General features: G+C 47.2%; 1 protein-coding gene across 2 annotated transcripts in view; it reads left to right on the forward strand.

The window, feature by feature from the left end:
- CYP11A1 (cytochrome P450 family 11 subfamily A member 1) overlaps positions 1 to 21,582 on the forward strand; it is an 85,820-nt gene that overhangs the window by 51,579 nt on the left and 12,659 nt on the right. For both annotated transcript variants that reach the window (XM_073579466.1, XM_073579467.1), the window contains 2 exons: positions 6,355 to 6,521; positions 6,608 to 6,686. In XM_073579466.1, coding sequence (XP_073435567.1) covers positions 6,355 to 6,521; positions 6,608 to 6,686 — 246 coding nt within the window. The remainder of the gene's footprint in view (positions 1 to 6,354; positions 6,522 to 6,607; positions 6,687 to 21,582) is intronic.

The following is a 21,582-nucleotide window of genomic DNA, read 5'->3' on the forward strand; positions in this document are numbered from 1 at the left end:
CCAGTCATTGGCTCCTTCTACTTCCTGTGGTGTAGTAACCACTGTGTCCGCCTGGGGGCGCTGTGTGGAGGTCCCAGGAGAAGGAATGAATGGCAGAGTGTTGAGTGTCCGTTATGTATCTTAAAGTGGGTGGCTTTGAGATGGAGACTTATGTATGTGTCATCAGCAAGGACATTGCTGAGGTGCTGCGTTAATATGTGAGGGAGAAGTCTCCAGGTAACTAGAGAGTTGGGGGGCCTGGTTACCTACAAACCCACCCAGGGGGTGTGTTTAAAGCACGGTTGTAAAGAGTGTGAAAATGCCTGAAGGACCTGTGATGAGGTCAGAGTCACAGAGTCATGTGACCCAGTGGGCGTGGCTATGAACGATATAATGTGGCCGGTGTGAGTCACAAGGAGTGAATCATAGAATCATAGAATCATAGAATCGTAGAGTTGGAAAGGACCTCCTGGGCCATCTGGTCCAACCCCCTGCTCAAAGCAGGATTCGCTAAATCATCCCAGTCAGATGTCTGTCCAGCCTCTGTTTGAAGACTTCCATTGAAGGAGAACTCACCACTTCTCGTGGCAGCTTGTTCCACTCATTGATCACTCTAACTGTCAAAAAGTTTTTTCTAATATCTAATCTGTGTCTCCTCCCATTCAGTTTCATCCCATTGCTTCTAGTCTTTCCTTGTGCAAATGAGAATAAAGTTGATCCTTCTACAATGTGACAGCCCTTTAGATATTTGTAGACAGCTATTAAGTCTCCTCTCAGTCTTCTCTTTTGCAAACTAAACATTCCCAAATCCTGCAACCTTTCCTCATAAGACAGGGTTTGCAGACCGGTCACCATTCTGGTCGCTCTTTTCTGAACTTGCTCCAGTTTGTTGATGTCTTTTTTAAAATGTGGTGCCCAAAACTGGACACAGTATTCCAGATAAGGTCTGACCAAAGAGGAGTAGAGGGAAATAATGACTTCACGTGATCTAGACTGTATGCTTCTGTTAATACATCCTAGAATTGCATTTGCCTTTTTTGCTGCTGCATCACACTGTTGACTCATATTCAGTCTGTGATCTATTAGTATACCCAAGTCTTTTTCACATGTGCTGTTGCTTAGCCCTATTCCTCCCATTCTGTATATGCTTTTTTCATTTTTATTGCCCAGATGTAGTACTTTGCATTTTTCCCTGTTAAAAACCATTCTGTTAGTTGCTGCCCACTTCTCCAGTTTATTTATATCTTTTGGAATCCTCTCTCTCTTCTCTAGTATTAGCTATCCCTCCTAGCTTTGTGTCATCAGCAAATATAATCAGTTTACCCTCAATTCCTTCATCTAAATCATTGATAAAGATGTTGAACAATACAGGGCCCAGGACAGAGTCCTGTGGTACCCCACTTGACAGATTCTTCCAACTGGATGTGCAGCCATTTACGACCACTCTTTGGGTCCGATCACTAAGCCAGTTATGAATCCACCTAACAGTTGCCTTGTCCATTCCATACTTAGTCATTTTTTCAATAAGGATTGTATGAGATACTTTGTCAAATGCTTTGCTGAAGTCAAGATATACTATATCTACAGCATTTCCTTGATCCACCCAATCAGTGATTCCGTCATAGAAGGAAATTAAGTTAGTTTGACATGACTTATTAGTTACAAACCCATGCTGACTCTATTTAATCACTTCATTCTAAGGCTGGTTTCACATTAGCGCTTTTGTGCGCAGCGCATCGTGCGCACCCGTGCGCATGCGCACTGCGCACCTATACTTAACATGACGTGCGCATGGTCTTGCGCATACTTGCGTTTTCGTGCGCATGCGTTTTTTTGTCTTTTGCGCCAGGCGCGCCAGACGCAACATGTTGCATTTTTGGTTCCGCCCTGTCTCGTCAAAAAAACGCATGCGCACGCTTGCGCACGGAATGCGCAAAAACACCACATTGGAGCCTATGGGAACGCATGCGTGCGCATGGTCTTGCGCACGCTTGCGTTTTTTTGCGCATGCGTTTTTGAGTTAAACAAGTCTAGAATGTTCTCTAGACAATGGAAAAAACGTCACACTTAAAAACGCATGCGCATAAAAAACGCCAACGCATGCAAAAAACGCATGTAAAACGCAAACAACGCTGCGTTTTTTTTACACATCAGCGTGCGCATGACGTTAAAAAAACGCGCGTTTGTTTTGCGTTTTTCTTTGCGTTTTTTATGCGCCCGATGCGCTGCGCAAAAAAACGCTAATGTGAAACTAGCCTTATCCAGGTACTGACATACATGTTGTTTAATAATCTGTTCAAAGATCTTTCCTGGTATAGAAGTCAGACTCACCGGCCTATAGTTGCCTGGGTCCACCTTCTTCCCCTTTTTGAAGATAGGAACAACATTTGCTCTTCTCCAGTCTTCTGGCACTTCTCCTGTTCTCCAAGAATTTTCAAAGATTATGGAGAGGGGTTCAAAAATTTATTCTGCTATCTCCTTCAGTACTCTGGGGTGTAATTCATCTGGACCTGGAGACAGGGACCTGGAGACAGGGACCTGGTTGGTCCAGAGCAGAAGGTCCCGTGAGGAGAGTTGTCTCCTGGCTAACAGCCTGTGGAGTGGCTGTGTGTAATGGCTGCCAGCGTCTGAGAGTCCCAGAGGAGAGAGTGGATGTCTGCAGCGGGGAGCAACAGCCATGAGGAAACCCTGACGTGGGTGAGATAATGATGAGGCTGAAGAGCCTGTGTATGCTGGACATTGCTAACAGAGGGAAACTCTGTAATGGACGCTATGCTGGTGAAATGAACTGTCTGTTGCTGTGACGGTTTATGCTGTATAATAAACCGCATGGACTGCTATGTTTTGTTGGAAAACCTGTGCTGGATGTGATTTGTTCGCTGCCTAGCGAGAATCCCCTAACTAAATGAAATCGCTACCTCACATTCCCCATGGTCCAAATTATTTTTTCCTGTGTATCTAAGATTGCAGGTGTTACAGGCATTTCATGATTCTGTTTTTAGTGGTCATCCTGGGGTTACTGCCACAAGGAAGGCCATCGCTAGACTTTTTTTGGTGGCCATCCATGCATATGGATACTAAGGATTTTGTATCTGTTTTGTGATGTCTGCGCTCACGCCAAAGTCAGTCATAGCTGGCCGGCTGGGGAATTGGCTCCATTGCCTATTCCAGAAAGACCATGGACTCATTTGTCCATGGATTTCATTACTGATTTGCCTCTGCCTGATGGGAAGACTGCTATTTGGGTGATAGTTGATCGATTCAGTATGGAATAACAGCAGGATTGCAGGATGCAGTGGCAAGCAGGAGGCAGATCAAGGGTTAAAGGGTATTTTTAATACAGGTGTTACTCCACGCAGGGAGATAGCTAGGTGAAGAGGGAGTTTGGGATTCAACAACAGGGGTAAATATTCAATAAAAAGGTAAACTTAGCAGTCTGATGTTTTCAGAGGATGGAGGCTTGAAGAACCCACGGTGTCGTCGCAGACGTCGCGTGAAGTCTCTTGCATGGTCCTGGAGAAACGTGAGGCACTGTCTCCTGACAGCCACGATGTGTCCTGACTCTCCTAGATGTGGCTTCGCAGTCCTGTAACAAGGTGTCGATGAAAGAGTCGCCTGCAAGGCCTCTTTGGATGGATAGAGTTCAGCGGTGGAGGCTGGGAGTATACTATCTGACCTTGCGTGTTCCCCCTGGTCAAGCCCGCCGCCTACTCCGTACGCAGTCAGCGGTGTGGTATGGGATGTCACTTCGGTCTCGGATGTGAGCAAGCCCACAATCATAGGCTGCTCGCGGTCTGTGATGGCAGAAAGCAAAACGGCCTGGCCTTCTGATATGGTGCTGCGGGGAGTGAGCAAACCTTCCCCTGCTGCGCCTTCCCGCCAAAGACTCTGCCCGCTTCAGTCACATGCCCAGTCCTGTCCTTGTCAGAAAGTCTCCCTTCTGGCAACAAGGGTGACAGCCACAGCAGTTCCGGCCCCGAAACGAGAGCAGCACTGCCAGATATATTGCTGAGGATGTTACTGTCGCGGTTCATCTCCCTACATCAGCAAACAAGCTCATTTTGTTCCTTTGTCAGGATTACCTAATGCAGAGACACTCTCCAGGTTGTTCATCTCTCATAAAGTAAGATTACATGGGATCCCTCTGAACATTGTGTCAAACAGTGGAGTACAATTTGTGTCTAAATTTTTGAGAGCTTTTTGCAATAAACTAGGGATTGACTTGTCATTTTCATCTGCTTATCACCCGGAAACCAATGGTCAGACTGAGAGGACAAATCAATCTTTGGTACAGATTTTAAGGTGCTTTGTGTGGCATGACAGGAGGACTGGTCTTCGTTTTTACCTCTTGCTGAGTTTGCTTTTAGCAGTCGAGTAAATCAATCTACCGGAACCTCACCATTCTTCTGTAATTATGGTTTTCATCCCCATTTTGGCAAATTTTCTAGGATTAGTTCTGAATGCCCTGGGGTGGAGGTTCAAAAGAATATTGGGACTGCTCAAATACAGCAAAAGTGAAAGGCCGATAGAAGACGGTCGGTGGGTCCTGCTTTTGTGATTGGGTTAAGGTTTGCTTGTCATCTAGGAACATTAAACTTATAGTGCCATTGGCGAAGATGAGCCCAAAGTTTATTGGTCTATATGAGATCCTAGAGGTGGTCAATCCTGTGGCATTTAGGTTAAAGCTTCCTCCTTCCCTTCGCATCCCTAACGAGGGTCCATAATTCCCTTCAGTACCTCATCCACTGGAGGGGATATGGACCAGAGGAGAGATCCTAGCCAATTGGTGACTGGAGGCGTCACAGTCTCCAGGTGTTCACTATCCCGGGAAAATGCCATGCTTACTTAACTGAGAAGCTTCTCCCAGACCATTGCCAGAAGTACATTCATCTTGTGAGGTTTGAGGTGTGTGCTCCCTGTGCCTTCAGTTCTATATGCTAGATCTGTTGACCGACCTTGGACTTTGTTCTGACTATCCGCCTGTTTGACCCCTTCAGCTCTGATCCGTTATCCTCCCGTACTCTGACCTTGGAACATTACCTGACTACGCTTTTGTCTCTTCCTTCTGTTTATGACGTACCCTCCTTGCTTCTGACCTTGGACTCCTTGACCACTCTGACTCAGGCTTGGCTGTGAGAAGTGACTAGCGTCACAATAACATTAATTATCTTGCTACAATATTACATTGGAGAGGGAAAGATTAGGCAAGCAATTTTTAAATTTGAAGTTTTGGGTGTTGACAGCAGGAAAAATAGTCAAATAGAGAGTGAGAGAAGGGTGTCCGAGCACATAGTACTCTATGGGAAAAAGACAAGCCAGTAAAAGCAGTGTTATTGAGGAACTATGGGATGTGCAGGAGCTATAGGATGTGCAGGAGAAAACAATTTTAATTCATGGAGGCCCCACCTCACAACTTATAGGATTAATTTCCATGTTAATATCGCTAGAAAGTTTCTATTCACTGTACTGAAAGTGCAACACCCAGGAGAAAATGAACTTTATCCCTTGTGCCCATGTGGCTAGAGTCACCGCTTACAGCACTGTGAGAAGCGACTGTAAGCACACCCTGATGTACTGCAGAGCGGGCTGTGAATCAAATTTCTGCATGGCGGGCTTACAGTTGCCTCTCAGTGATGTGAGAAGTGACTGAAGCCTCATGGGCACGACTGTATGACTGAAAGCCGGGATAAGGTTTATTTTCCCCTGGAAATCACATTTTCAGTTACGCGGCCAGACACCATTAACCTGCAGATTCACCCTATATCTGCATGTTAATACTGCTATCCAACTTGACAGGTTCCCTTTAATAGATATATTGCCAATGTCTTGGTACTAGATATCATAGGAAGGAAACCTTCAGCAGAGGCAGTTACACAATATTAGGCAAGTGAATGTAATGTTATTATTGATCAGTGAATATAAAGGTTTTCCTACATAAAGTAATTGCCTGAAGATATCTGATTGTTTTTACTATTGTACAATGTACATAAATCCAAGTGATGGCTTTAAATGGTGCATCTTTTGACAATGCATTCTGAATACTGAGTGAACAATGCATACAGTATTACAATACAATACTCAGAACTATAAATGTATTTTTTGCACTTAACCTACGCCTATGTAATGACATTCAGTCAGAACAATGTGTCCAATCCCAGTTACTATGGAAGCAGCTCCTGGAACACAAAGCACAGAAATCTGCCTCTTCTCCTGCATTATTACAGCTTGTGGTGCATGTGAATATGTTAAAAACACATGCTGGGTAAAAATGAGTCTACGATGTATGTGGAAAAATTGTAAAATAGTGCCAGCATGGCCTACACAGATTCTCAGTCTTATATTTAATCCAACATCAGTCCTATATTCCTGTTACAGACATCTATGACCCTCCAGTGGGCAATGTATGAGCTGGCACGTGCCCCAGGCGTCCAGGAGAAGCTTAGGTCTGAAATTCTAGCTGCTAGGGCCACTTCTGGAAATGACTTGACAACATTACTGAAGAAGATCCCACTGGTCAAAGCAGCTTTAAAAGAAACTCTCAGGTAAAACCAGAAATGGCACATACATTATATAGTATACTTCTGCACTGCGCAGAACATGCTTTTCTCATTGTCCCTTGTTATTACAGACTGCACCCTGTTGCGATCACATTACAGAGGTATACTCAGAGGGATACAGTCATCCACAACTACATGATACCGCAGGGGGTAAGCACTGATACAGCAAAGACAGACAACCGAAGGGCTGACTATTGTGTAAAGGTCCTTCTACAAAGACAGATAAACTGCCCGGATGAGCATCGATGATAGACTGAAGCAGTACCCATTTTATAAGCAGCAATAAATAATCTTGAATGTGCAAACCGTACGCGGATGAATAGTCATTACTTTTATAATTTGTATCCATATATAGTTTGCATTATTATTTGTAGCACTATCATGCATACACAAATGGAAGTGCTAAATAATGGCACGTATGCAACTGCTGTCACTTGAACTATAGTGAATACGCCTGCTTGTCTTTTTCTGCTATATCGCTGCAAAGAAAGCAAAGATTGCATAGAGTTCTGATTTAAAAAAGGTCTCCTAGACATGATTATTAACTTATTACTATGCTCACAGACAACTTACTATCAAAATCAAATTCCAATGTAGTAACCAGTGGCATTCTCATAGGGGCAGGCAATACAGCTGCCATGATGACCACGGTGTGCTAAATTACATTTCCTGCGTTCAGCCCACATAAATTTCTGCAGTCACCACTAGAGGGAGCTCAGCCCATATAGATCAGGTGTGCACAACACTTTTGGTACAAGGGCCACAATACCATACTGAATCAATCCCAATGGTCACATAAACATTTAAAGGAGTGCTTACATGAATACATCACCACAACCACCATCAGTACATTAATACATCACCAGAGCCAAGCTTTAAGTATTGAAGGAGGATGTGTTGAGTTTCTGCTCCTAAAAAATTAATGTGAACACACGCTATCATAAACTGAGTTTTTGGGGCAGAAACTCCCCTAAATCGTCCTCATATGCTCAAATCTCTATGTTTTGAGTATTTTTAAGTTCTAACATTGCCATGAAGCACGAAATAGATTGCTACATCGTGTGAGGGGATGACCTGCTTAGCTGCTTCCTCAGGTAGACACAGGAACACTTGGTGGTGAAGCACCTGCTGGTTTATTGAAGTCAGCATACACCAAGGCAGGGTTCACAAAACAAAAACAGAGCCTTTCTGGCCTAATGGAAAAACAAAACAAATAAAGTTTAAAGTCCATTTCTCTGCAGGTCTCAACTTGCAGGCACCTGGCAATGTCCTCCGCTCCTCCTTGGAGTTCCGTGGGAGTACTTCCTCTCCGAAGACACTACCCAGACTGTCTCACATGTCCAGGTATTTAACCAAGACCATGTGATGATCACATGATTGTGACATCACCGCAAGTCCTGCTAGTACACATGCCAGTGTCGGCTGCAGAAAGAAAGAGATATGGTGAGCACTCTCCCTCCCACTCTGAGTTCTCACATAAAACCAGCCCATGTATGCAGCTTACTTTAACTCTCCCAACACTTAGTGTGCTGGAGGAAAAATATCCTGGCTTCATACCACTGATGCCAACATGCGCAGTAACACATATCTCATCTCCTACACTGTGCCAGTGACCCTGTCACATACCCCCCTCCTGCCCAAAGCCGGGGGTTTTGACACCTTCAGATACTAAACGGGGAATTCAGGAGAGAGTATCTGCGTTGCCATGCAACTTCCCTGGCCTATGCTCTACATGGAAAGTGAAATCTTGAAGAGCAAAGAACCACCTAGTCACCCTGGCGTTCTTACCCGTCTTCTCTCTACCATCTCAGAGGGGCATGGTCTGACACTAACTTATACCTGCGGCCTACCAGATAGTACTTCAGAGTGTCTATGACTCTTTTTTTAGCCAAACACTCCTTTTACACTATGGCGTAATTTTTCTTGCAAGAAGAGAGTTTCTGGCTCAGGTATAGGTTGGGATGCTATTCTCCATTTATCTCTTGAGACTGCACAGCTCCCAACCCAACCTCTGAAGCATTGGTCTGGACCAAAAATTCCTTGCTAAAGTCTGGTATGACCAGAATCGGATGCTGAAAAAGAGACCACTTGAGCTTTTGAAACACCATCTCTGTGTCAGGAGTCTATTTCACCATCGTTGACTTGGTTCCCAGGAGATCTGATAATGGTGCGGCAATTATGGCAAAGTGCGGGATAAAGCCCTATCTTGCTTCTTGGAGAGCAGTTGCAGCCAATTCTGAATCGCCTCTATTTTACTCAACTGGGGCTTGATTTCGCCTCTCCCAACGATGTAGCCTAAGTACCTGGCCTCTTCCTTCTATATTGCACACTTTTTGGGATTTATGGTGAATCCCGCTTTCCTCAACGCATCTACCTTTGGCAGATGCAAATTCTAGTCAGGGCTGAAAATGACTATGTCATCCAAGTAAGGCTGCGGCATATTTCTTGTGTGGAGCCAAATTTCGATCCATCGCCCTCTGTAAGGTAGCTGGGGCTTCCTGCAGTCCGAAGGGCATTCTGGTGTACTGAAAACACCCATGCGGCGTTGAGAAGGCCATCTTCTCCTTGGCGCTCTGGGACATGGGGATCTGCCACTACGCCTTTGTCAGGTCGAGGGTTGTGATCAGGGCCAGACTGGGACAAAGAAGCAGCCCTGCCACACAAACTCCACCAGCCCACATACTCCAACACTCCCCACCCTTGATTAGTGAATTTTGTTATACTTTGTCGTGCCCCTCAACAATCCTCTTAAAGGCGTTATTTGAAGAGCAACATGTGAATGGCGCCGCAGTGCGCATGATCGACCACAGGTCCATTTACACGGTGCTCTGTAGAGCTCTAGTTCTCAGGATCAGTGGGGTCCCAGCGGTTGGACCCCAGCGATTGGAAAGTTTTTGGGATAGGGGATTACTTGAGATAATCCATTTAAATGGGTTTTCCAATATTTTTTTTTTATTTTCCCATAGGAACACTGAAAATAATAAACCAGTATTGACCTTCCTAAAGTCCAATGTCGCCTCTCCGAGAACAGGTCAGGAGAAGTGGTACTGTGCAATGTGTATATATACAGGACAGGAGGAATGGTTCTGTGCAGCGTATAAATACAGCACAGGAGACGTGGTACTGTGCAGTGTGTATATATGCAGGACAGGAGAAGTGGTACTGTGCAGTATATATATACGGGAGGAGTGGTATTGTGCAGTGTGTGTGTATATATACATATATACACACACACACACTGCACAGTACCACTCCTCCTGTATATATATTCTGCACAGTACAACTCCTCCTGTCCTGTATATATATCACTTCTCAGGTCCCATATTATTATTATTATTATGCATTTATATAGCGCCATTTATTCCATGGCGCTTTACATGTGAAAAGGGAAAATATAGACAAGTATAATAAACATGTGTAAGACAAGGGACACACAAGGACATAAGGAGAGGGGACCCTGCCCGTGAGGGCTCACAGTCTACAGGGATGGGTGAGAATACAGTAGGAGAGGGTAGAGCAGGTCGTGCGGTGGTTCAGTAGACCGAGGATCATTGCAGGCTGTAGGCTTGTCAGAACAGGTGGGTCTTCAGGTTCTTCTTGAAGGTTTCCGTTGATGGTGAGAGTCTGATGTGTTGCGGCAGAGAGTTCCAGAGTAAGGGGGAAGCACGGGAGAAGTCTTGTATGTGTTTGTGGGAGAAAGAGATAAGTGAAGAGTAGAGAAGGAGATCTTGAGATGATCGAAGGTTGCGTGCGGGTAGGTACCTGGAGACCATGTCACAGATGTATGGAGGAGACAGGTTGTGGATGGCTTTGCATGTCATGGTTAGGGTTTTGAACTGGAGCCTCTGGGCAATAGGAAGTCAGTGAAGGGCCTGGCATAGGGGGGAGGCTGGGGAATAGCGGGGAGACAGGTAGATTAGTCAGGCAGCAGAGTGTAGGATGGACTGGAGTGGTGCCAGAGTGCTAGAGGGGAGGCCAGAGAGTAGGAGGTTGCAGTAGTCGAGGCGGGAGATGATAAGAGCATGCACTAGTGTTTTTGTGGTTTTGTGGTTGAGGAATGAGCGGATCCTGGAAATATTTTTGAGTTTGAGGAGGCAGGAGGAGGCGAGGGCTTGGATGTGTGGTTTGAAAGAGAGCGCAGAGTCGAGGATCACCCCGAGGCACCGAGCGTGCGGGACTGGGGATAGAGAGCAGCCATTGACATTGATGGATAGGTCTGGTGGAGGGGTGGAGTGAAATGGGGGAAAGATGATGAATTCTGTTTTGTCAATGTTCAGTTTGAGAACGCGAGCAGAGAAGAAGGCTGAGATAGCAGACAGACATTGTGGGATTTCAGTCAGTAAGGAGGCGAGGTTGGGTCCAGATAGGTAGATCTGCGTGTCATCGGCGTAGAGGTGATACTGCAAACGGTGGGATTCTATGAGCTGTCCCAAGCCCAAGGTGTAGATGGAGAATAGTTGGGGTCCTAGGACAGAGCCTTGAGGAACACCGACAGACAGGGGGCGAGGTGAGGAGGTGGTGTGTGAGAGGGAGACACTAAATGTTCGGTCTGTTAGGTATGATGAGATCCAGGATAGGGCCAAGTCTGTGATGCTAAGAGATAAGAGAGTCTGTAGCAGGAGGGAATGTCTACGGTGTCAAAGGCAGAGGACATGTCCAGGAGAAGGAGGACAGAGTAGTGTTGCTTGCTCTTGGCGGTTAGTAAGTCGTTAGTAACCTTAGTTAGGGCAGTTTCAGTTGAGTGATATGGTTGGAAGCCAGATTGTAACCGGTCAAAGAGGGAACAGGAGGAGAGGTGGGAGGACAGTTCAAGATATACATGCTGTTCCAGTAGTTTTGAGGCGTAAGGGAGAAGAGATATCGGGCGATAGTTAGACACAGAGGATGGGTCAAGGGAGGGCTTTTTGAGGATGGGTGTGATTGAGGAACGTTTGAAGGATGAGGGAAAGACACCATTTGTAAGTGAAAGGTTGAAGAGGTGTGTTAGAGATGGGATGAAGACTGTGGCCAAGTTAGGGATGAGGTGAGACGGGAGTTGGTCGAGGGCACAAGTGGTGAGGTGTGATCTTGACAGAAGAGTGGAGAGCTGATCTTCTGTCATGGTGGAGAAGCTGGCTTTTGCAGAACAGGGCTGAGCAGCTAAGAGGGGCATTGGGGGCTGTGGGCCAAAGTTTTGTCTGATCGTGTCGATCTTCTGCTTAAAGGAGGCAAAGTCTTCAGCAGAAATGAGAGGAGAGGGAGGAGGTGCTGTGGGATGGAGTAGAGAATTGAAAGTGTTGAAGAGCTGTTTAGGGTTGTGAGACAGGGAGGATATGAGAGATGCGAAGTAAATTTGTTTTGCGGCAGAGAGCGTGGACTTAAAGCTGGCATATATATTGGACTTGAGAAGTGGTACTGTGCAGTGTATATATACAGGACAGGAAGAGTGGTACTGTGCAGTATATATATACAGGACAGGAGAAGTGGTACTATGCAGTGTGTATATATACAGAATAAGGTCACACTGACATGTTCATTATTTGGTCAGTATTTCACATCAGTCTTTATAAGCCAAAACCAGGAGTGGGTGATAAATACAGACGTGGTGACCTGTTTCTATTATTCTTTTCCTCTGATTATTCCACTCCTGGTTTTGGCTTATAAATACTGATTAAAATACTGAACGTGGGCTTAATACAGGTGCGCAGAATTCGGGTGGAATCACACTAGCATATGGCATCGGATGTGATAGGGTAATGACCCTCGGCTCTTGCTCTGCTGCGAGTGTGATCCGAGTGTCAGTACTCCGATGCTCTCGCAACAGAGAATTGCAGCACAGGTGTGGAGGAGACTCCGAAACTAATTTCTCCATCTCCTCAATGGTCTGACTCAAGGTATCGGACTGAAACAACTTCTGAGAAAAAAAAAACGACCGCACACGGATAGCAAGTGAGAAGAAAATTGTACCACTTTTCTGGATGAAAATGGAACTGATTTTTTCATACTCTTTATTAGTCCATGTGGCAACATTTCACTTTCATATCAGAGAAATGTTCTGTTGTGAATCCGAAACAGTGCCACATGGGCTAATAAAAAGTCAGCCACTTTTTTAACAATTAATCAGGGTAATATATATACAGTATATATGTACAGTGCCTACAAGTAGTATTCAACCCCCTGCAGATTTAGCAGGTTTACACATTCGGAATTAACTTGGCATTGTGACATTTGGACTGTAGATCAGCCTGGAAGTGTGAAATGCACTGCAGCAAAAAAGAATGTTATTTCTTTGTTTAATTTTTTTTTTAAATTGTGAAAAGTTTATTCAGAGGGTCATTTATTATTCAACCCCTCAAACCACCAGAATTCTGTTTGGTTCCCCTAAAGTATTAAGAAGTATTTCAGGCACAAAGAACAATGAGCTTCACATGTTTGGATTAATTATCTCTTTTTCCAGCCTTTTCTGACTATTTAAGACCCTCCCCAAACTTGTGAACAGCACTCATACAAGGTCAACATGGGAAAGACAAAGGAGCATTCCAAGGCCATCAGAGACAAGATCGTGGAGGGTCACAAGGCTGGCAAGGGGTACAAAACCCTTTCCAAGGAGTTGGGCCTACCTGTCTCCACTGTTGGGAGCATCATCCGGAAGTGGAAGGCTTATGGAACTACTGTTAGCCTTCCACTGCCTGGACAGCCTTTGAAAGTTTCCTCCCGTGCCGAGGCCAGGCTTGTCCGAAGAGTCAAGGCTAACCCAAGGACAACAAGGAAGGAGCTCCGGGAAGATCTCATGGCAGTGGGGACATTGGTTTCAGTCAATACCATAAGTAACGTACTCCACCGCAATGGTCTCCGTTCCAGACGAGCCCGTAAGGTACCTTTACTTTCAAAGCGTCATGTCAAGGCTCGTCTACAGTTTGCTCATGATCACTTGGAGGACTCTGAGACAGACTGGTTCAAGGTTCTCTGGTCTGATGAGACCAAGATCGAGATCTTTGGTGCCAACCACACACGTGACGTTTGGAGACTGGATGGCACTGCATACGACCCCAAGAATACCATCCCTACAGTCAAGCATGGTGGTGGCAGCATCATGCTGTGGGGCTGTTTCTCAGCCAAGGGGCCTGGCCATCTGGTCCACATCCATGGGAAGATGGATAGCACGGCCTACCTGGAGATTTTGGCCAAGAACCTCCGCTCCTCCATCAAGGATCTTAAGATGGGTCGTCATTAGAGTTGAGCGATACCAGCCGATACTTGAAAATATCGGATCGGAATGGATCGGCCGATCTTAAAAAAAAGTATCGGTATCGCCGATTCCGATACCGGGAACCAATGCAAGTCAATGGGGCCAAAATATCGGAATTAAAAAAACCCCTTTCTTTCCTTGTAGGTTAATTCTACATGAAGAAAAACAACTAAGAATAATGTAGAATGTATTGTGGGAGGTGGAGGAGACATTAAAGCCATAGAGGTTTAGCCCAATCAAATGGAATAGCAGGAATTAAACTTTTTTTTTAAAGACGTTAGGAGTTACAAAGATATTGACTATGTTAGCCTCATTTATATTTTGCCAGACATGTATGTCTTCTTCTTCTTTCTTCTTTCTTCTTCTTTCTTATTCTTCTTCCTTTTTTTACCTTCTTCTTCTTATTCCTTTTTTTACATTCTTCTTCTTCTTCTTCTTCTTCTTCCCTTTTTTACATTCTTCTACTTCCTTTTTTTACATTCTTCTTCTTATTCCTTATTTTACATTCTTCTTCTTATTCCTTTTTTTACATTCTTCTACTTCCTTTTTTTACATTCTTCTTCTTCTTCCTTTTCTTACATTCTTCATATTCTTCTTATTCAACAATTATTATTCTACATATTCAACTTCTTCATCTTCTTCCTATTCTTCTTCATCATATTCTTATTTGTGTCAGGCATTCCTGTAGTTGTTATCTAGAAAAGTTAGAAGTTTACACCTTCCGTTCTGCCTATCACAAAAGATTTACAACAGGATTTGTCCGCGTTCAGTTTGGCCTGCAGCAGCAGGCCTTTTCCAGGGGCACCACGAGGAGGAACGGACTCACCCCCATACACTGCTTAGTCTTCTTCTGCTTATAAATAAGATAATATCATTTGCTCAGAGTATTAGTCTTATGCTTAATGTTCTTCTGCTTTGTTTTTTTATGCTTCTTTGTCTTCTCTCTCTTGTTGTTCTGCATCTTGGTGGTTGTCTTCCTGTTCTTTGTCCTCTTGAACCAGCTGACGGTACTGGCACCCGGAGGGGCAGCAGAAGGAACAAGAGCCAATGGCACTACCGAGGACCAGCTGACGGTGCTGGAACACGGTTACTAAGCAGGAGGTACCTGTGCTACAAGGCACTACCAAGGACCAGCAGACGTTGCCGGAACTCGGATACCGAGATGGAGGCACCTAGGCCAAAGGCTCTGCCGAGAACCAGCTGATGGTGCTGGAACCCGGATGGGTAGCATAAGCTGCAAGAGCAAATAGAAATAGCGAGGACCAGCTGACAGTGCTGGCACCCGGAGGGGCAGCAGAAGGAATAAGAGCCAATGGCACAACCGAGGACCAGCTGACGGTGCTGGAACACGGTTACTAAGCAGGAGGTACCTGTGCTACAAAGCACTACCAAGGACCAGCAGACGTTGCCGGAACTCGGATACCGAGATGGAGGCACCTAGGCCAAAGGCTCTGCCGAGAACCAGCTGACGGTGCTGGAACCCGGAGGGGCAGCTGAAGTTACCCCTGAAAAGCAAAGTTGGCATACCGCAAGCTGGCCGCAGTTACCGAATCACACAGTCCTACAGGGGGTGCTTGTCCTACTGGCACTACGGAACAAGCCTTTCTTACCAGAACCCGCAGTCCACATAGGAAGCACCTAAACTGCTGGCACCCTAGCCTCGGCTAACCCAACCGCAACACGACATGGCAACTTGGGGTGGCAAACTGACATTGACACTTCCCGGAAACAGCAGGCAGGGCTGGAACCAAGCTGGGCAGGAGGGAGTACCCGTGCCAAAGTCAGTTATGAGCAGCAACTGGCGATGTTGGAGCCCAGGGACAAGCACTTAGCAGGCTGAGGCCTGATGTGCTGTCAATTGGGAGGCAGCAGGACAGATTGCCATCAAAACAGCAGGGGAACAGCTGACGTTACTGAACCCCACAAACACAGGAGCTAGTGTTTTACTCTGTGAAGACGGCACTTCCGAGCAACAACTGGCTGTGTTGAAGTCCAGGGACAAGCACGGAGCAGGCTGAGGCTGCATTGAAGAAATTTTAAGATCGGTTGTAGACTTCTACTAATTTTAACCAAGCTCCACTTAGGCCTGTGGCTTCACTGATTTTCGTATTTCCCCTGTCCTCCAACCCCGCCAGTTACAGCTCCGAAGTGGCGTCTGCACAATCCACACTTGTTCCTGTGTTACAGGTGTTCAGTCCGGTCAGTTAATCCCCTGATGTGTGTCCGGCAATGTCGCCTGCTCTGTCCACATTCCCATAACTAGTAACTGGCAGGGTTGGAGGACAGGGGAGATACGAGAGACAGTGGAGCCACAGGCCTAATTGGAGCACGGTTAAAAATCAGTAGTAGTAGGACTGTGTAGGCAGCAGGAGACTTTGCCATCCACACAGCAGGGGATCAGCTAGCGTTACTGAACCCCACTGAGACACGGGAGCAAGTGTCTCTTTCCATGTGGACGGCACTTCCAAGCTACAACTGGCTGTGTTGAAGCCCAGGAAATAGGAGGGTGTAGGCAGAGGCCTACTGTCTTTGGAATGCGGAGACAGCAGGAGAGCCTGCCATCCACACAGCAGGGGAACAGCTGGCATTACTGAACCCCACTGAGACACGGCAGCAAGTGTCTCTTTCCGTGTGGACGGCACTTCCGAGCTACAACTGGCTGTGTTGAAGCCCAGGAAATAGGAGGGTGTAGGCAGAGGCCTACTGTCTTTGGAATGCGGAGACAGCAGGAGAGACTGCCATCCACACAGCAGGGGATCAGCTAGCGTTACTGAACCCCACTGAGACACGGGAGCAAGTGTCTCTTTCCGTGTGGACGGCACTTCCGAGCTACAACTGGCTGTGTTGAAGCCCAGGAAATAGGAGGGTGTAGGCAGAGGCCTACTGTCTTTGGAATGCGGAGACAGCAGGAGAGACTGCCATCCACACAGCAGGGGAACAGCTGGCGTTACTGAACCCCACTGAGACACGGCAGCAAGTGTCTCTTTCCGTGTGGACGGCACTTCCGAGCTACAACTGGCTGTGTTGAAGCCCAGGAAATAGGAGGGTGTAGGCAGAGGCCTACTGTCTTTGGAATGCGGAGACAGCAGGAGAGACTGCCATCCACACAGCAGGGGAACAGCTGGCGTTACTGAACCCCACTGAGACACGGGAGCAAGTGTCTCTTTCCGTGTGGACGGCACTTCCGAGCTACAACTGGCTGTGTTGAAGCCCAGGAAATAGGAGGGTGTAGGCAGAGGCCTACTGTCTTTGGAATGCGGAGACAGCAGGACAGACTGCGATCCACACAGCAGGGGAACAGCTGGCGTTACTGAACCCCACTGAGACACGGCAGCAAGTGTCTGTTTCCGTGTGGACGGCACTTCCGAGCTACAACTGGCTGTGTTGAAGCCCAGGAAATAGGAGGGTGTAGGCAGAGGCCTACTGTCTTTGGAATGCGGAGACAGCAGGAGAGACTGCCATCCACACAGCAGGGGAACAGCTGGCGTTACTGAACCCCACTGAGACACGGGAGCAAGTGTCTCTTTCCGTGTGGATGGCACTTCCGAGCTACAACTGGCTGTGTTGAAGCCAAGGAAATAGGAGGGTGTAGGCAGAGGCCTACTGTCTTTGGAATGTGGAGACAGCAGGAGAGACTGCCATCCACACAGCAGGGGATCAGCTAGCGTTACTGAACCCCACTGAGACACGGGAGCAAGTGTCTCTTTCCGTGTGGACTGCACTTCCGAGCTACAACTGGCTGTGTTGAAGCCCAGGAAATAGGAGGGTGTAGGCAGAGGCCTACTGTCTTTGGAATGCGGAGACAGCAGGAGAGACTGCCATCTCCACAGCAGGGGAACAGCTGGCAGTGCTGAACCCCACTAACACTCGAACGAATGTGTTTGGCTCTGTGGAGACGACACTTCTGAACACCAACTGACGCTGTTGGAGCCCAGGATTAGGCGAGGAGCAGGCTGGGGCCTGTTGCTTTTGGCAGGTGAAGGCAGCAGGAGACTTGCCATCTCCACAGCAGGGGAACAGCTGACAGTGCTGAACCCCACTAACACTTGAACGAATGTGTTTGGCTCTGTGGAGATGACACTTCTGAACACCAACTGACGCTGTTGGAGCCCAGGATCAGGCGTGAAGCAGGCTGGGGCCTACTGGATTTTGGCTGGTGTAGGCAGCAGGAGACTTGCCATCTCCACAGCAGGGGAACAGCTGGCAGTGCTGAACCCCACTAACACTTGAACGAATGTGTTTGGCTCTGTGGAGATGACACTTCTGAACACCAACTGACGCTGTTGGAGCCCAGGATTAGGCGAGGAGCAGGCTGGGGCCTGTTGCTTTTGGCAGGTGAAGGCAGCAGGAGACTTGCCATCTCCACAGCAGGGGAACAGCTGGCAGTGCTGAACCCCACTAAGGCTGGTTTCACATTTGCGTTTTTTTTCACGGTAATTTAGCGCTAAATAGCGCATGCGTTTTTTTTCCTATACTTTGCATGGGATGCGCTTATGTGCGCATACACATGCGTTTGTACGCGTTTTACCGCGCATGCGTTTTTTTGCGGTATGCGCTCGGACGCACAAAATGCAACTTGTTGCATTTTTTGTGCGTCCGATTTGCCTCAAAAAAACGCATGCGCGCGCAATGCGTTTTTTTACAGCAAGACACCCATTATAAGTCTATGGTGAGCATATGTGCGCATTGGCATGCTTATGTATGCGTTTTTTTGCACATGCGTTTTTTTTTTTACCATTAGTTTAGACAATGGAATTTAGGGGTTTGGGTAAAGTTAGGGTTAGTTAAGGGGGTTTAGGGTTAGGGTTAGGGTCAGGGTTAGGGTTAGGGTTAGGGTTAGGGTCAGGGTTAGGGTTAAGTATGGTTTGGTTAAGGGTTAGGGTCAGGGTTAGGGTTAGGGTTAGGGTTAGGGTCAGGGTTAGGGTCAGGGTTAGGGTTAAGTATGGTTTGGTTAAGGGTTAGGGTCAGGGTCAGGGTTAGGGTTAGGGTTAGGGTTAGGGTCAGGGTTAGGGTTAAGTATGGTTTGGTTAAGGGTTAGGGTTAGGGTTAGGGTCAAGGTTAGGGTTAGGGTTAGGGTCAGGGTTAGGGTTAGGGTTAGGGTTAGGGTCAGGGTTAGGGTTAGGGTTAAGTATGGTTTGGTTAAGGGTTAGGGTCAGGGTTAGGGTTAGGGTTAGGCTCAGGGTTAGGGTTAGGGTTAAGTATGGTTTGGTTAAGGGTTAAGGTCAGGGTTAGGGTTAGGGTTAGGGTCAGGGTTAGGGTTAGGGTTAGGGTTAAGTATGGTTTGGTTAAGGGTTAGGGTCAGGGTTAGGGTTAGGGTTAGGGTTAGGGTCAGGGTTAGGGTTAGGGTTAGGGTTAAGTATGGTTTGGTTAAGGGTTATGGCTAGGGTTAGGGTTAGGGTCAGGGTTAGGGTTAAGGATAGGGTCAGGGTTAGGGTTAGGGTTAGGGTCAGGGTTAGGGTTAGGGTTAGGGTTAAGTATGGTTTGGTTAAGGGTTAGGGTCAGGGTTAGGGTTAGGGTTAGGGTCAGGGTTAGGGTTAGGGTTAAGTATGGTTTGGTTAAGGGTTAGGGTCAGGGTTAGGGTTAGGGTTAGGGTTAGGGTCAGGGTTAGGGTTAGGGTTAGGGTTAAGTATGGTTTGGTTAAGGGTTAGGGTTAGGGTTAGGGTCAGGGTTAGGGTTAGGGTTAGGGTCAGGGTTAGGGTTAGGGTCAGGGTTAAGTATGGTTTGGTTAAGGGTTAGGGTTAGGGTTAGGGTTAGGGTCAGGGTTAGGGTTAGGGTCAGGGTTAGGGTCAGGGTTAGGGTTAAGTATGGTTTGGTTAAGGGTTAGGGTTAGGGTTAGGGTTAGGGTCAGGGTTAGGGTTAAGTATGGTTTGGTTAAGGGTTAGGGTTAGGGTCAGGGTTAGGGTTAGGGTTAGGGTCAGGGTTAGGGTTAGTAAAGTCATGGTTTGGGTTAGTGTGAGTGGCCACCTAATGTTGGAAAAAACGCAAACGCGGTAAAAACGCACTAAAAACGCATACAAACGCTTAAAAACGCTGCGTTTTTTTCATGCATGCTCATAAAAATGCTTGAAAAAAACGCAGCAGTTGTATGCTTTTGTATGCGTTTTTCAATGCGTTTTTTTGCGGGAAAAACGCGCTGCAAAAAAAAGCAAGTGTGAAACAGGCCTAACACTTGAACGAATGTGTTTGGCTCTGTGGAGACGACACTTCTGAACACCAACTGATGCTGTTGGAGCCCAGGATTAGGCGAGGAGCAGGCTGGGGCCTGTAGCTTTTGGCAGGTGAAGGCAGCAGGAGACTTGCCATCTCCACAGCAGGGGAACAGCTGGCAGTGCTGAACCCCACTAACACTTGAACGAATGTGTTTGGCTCTGTGGAGACGACACTTCTGAACACCAACTGACGCTGTTGGAGCCCAGGATCAGGCGTGAAGCAGGCTGGGGCCTACTGGATTTTGGCAGGTGTAGGCAGCAGGAGACTTGCCATCTCCACAGCAGGGGAACAGCTGGCAGTGCTGAACCCCACTAACACTTGAACGAATGTGTTTGGCTCTGTGGAGACGACACTTCTGAACACCAACTGACGTTGTTGGAGCCCAGGATCAGGCGTGGAGCAGGCTGGGGCCTACTGGATTTTGGCAGGTGTAGGCAGCAGGAGACTTGCCATCTCCACAGCAGGGGAACAGCTGGCAGTGCTGAACCCCACTAACACTTGAACGAATGTGTTTGGCTCTGTGGAGACGACACTTCTGAACACCAACTGACGCTGTTGGAGCCCAGGATTACGCATGCCGCATGCAGAGGCCAATGGGCAGCGGTTTTTATGGAGGTTGTTGACTACTACTGATTCTAACCATGCTCCACTTAGGCCTCTGGCTCCACTGTCTCTACTATTTACCCTGGCCTCCAACCCCGCCAGCTACATTTCTGAAGTGGCGTCAGCACAATCTACACTTGTTCCTGTGTTACTGGTGCTCAGTCCCGTCAGTTGATCCCCTGATGTTTGTCCGGCAAGTTCGCCAGCTCTGTCCTCATTCCCACTACTGGTTATGGGAATGTGGACAGAGCAGGAGACCTTGCCGGACACACATCAGGGGATAAACTGATGGGACTGAGACACAGGAACACAGGAACAAGTGTAGATTGTGCTGACGCCACTTCAGAGATGTAGATGGCGGGGTTGGAGGCCAGGGGAAATAGTAGAGACAGTGGAGCCAGAGACCTAAGTTGGGCACGGTTAAAAATCAATAGTGGTTTGAATGTTGATGGAGCTGGTGACTTTGCCATCCACACAGCAGGGGATCAGCTGGCGTTACTGAACCCCACTAACACAGGAGCTAGTGTGTTTCTCTGTGCAGACGACACATCTGAGCGACAACTGGCTGTGTTGAAGCACAGGGATTATAGTTCAGGTGGTAGAAAAATGAACACACCAGCAGACCTGGATACAGTTGCCAACCACTAATTTAGTCTGTAAGAGGAATGGCAAAGTCTTTGGAGATCCAGGCCTTGTTCATTTTCAGAAAAGTCAGCCGGTCAACATTATCAGAAGATAGTCGCGTGCGACGGTCTGTTAGTACACCACCTGCGGCACTAAAGACGCGTTCCGATAATACACTGGCAGCAGGGCAAGCCAGCACCTCCAATGCATACTGGCTAAGCTCTGGCCATGTATCCAGCTTAGAGACCCAAAACTTGAAGCGGGAAGAGCCATCTGGGAGTACAGTGACAGGGCAAGACATGTAGTCTGACACCATCTGACGGAAGCGTTGCCTCCTGCTGACTCGAGGCGTCGCTGATGGTGTAGACAATTGTGGTGGAC

This window comes from Dendrobates tinctorius, unplaced genomic scaffold (assembly GCF_039654945.1).
Source record: "Dendrobates tinctorius isolate UK_male_01 unplaced genomic scaffold, ASM3965494v1 ptg000062l, whole genome shotgun sequence".
NCBI lineage: Eukaryota > Metazoa > Chordata > Amphibia > Anura > Dendrobatidae > Dendrobates > Dendrobates tinctorius.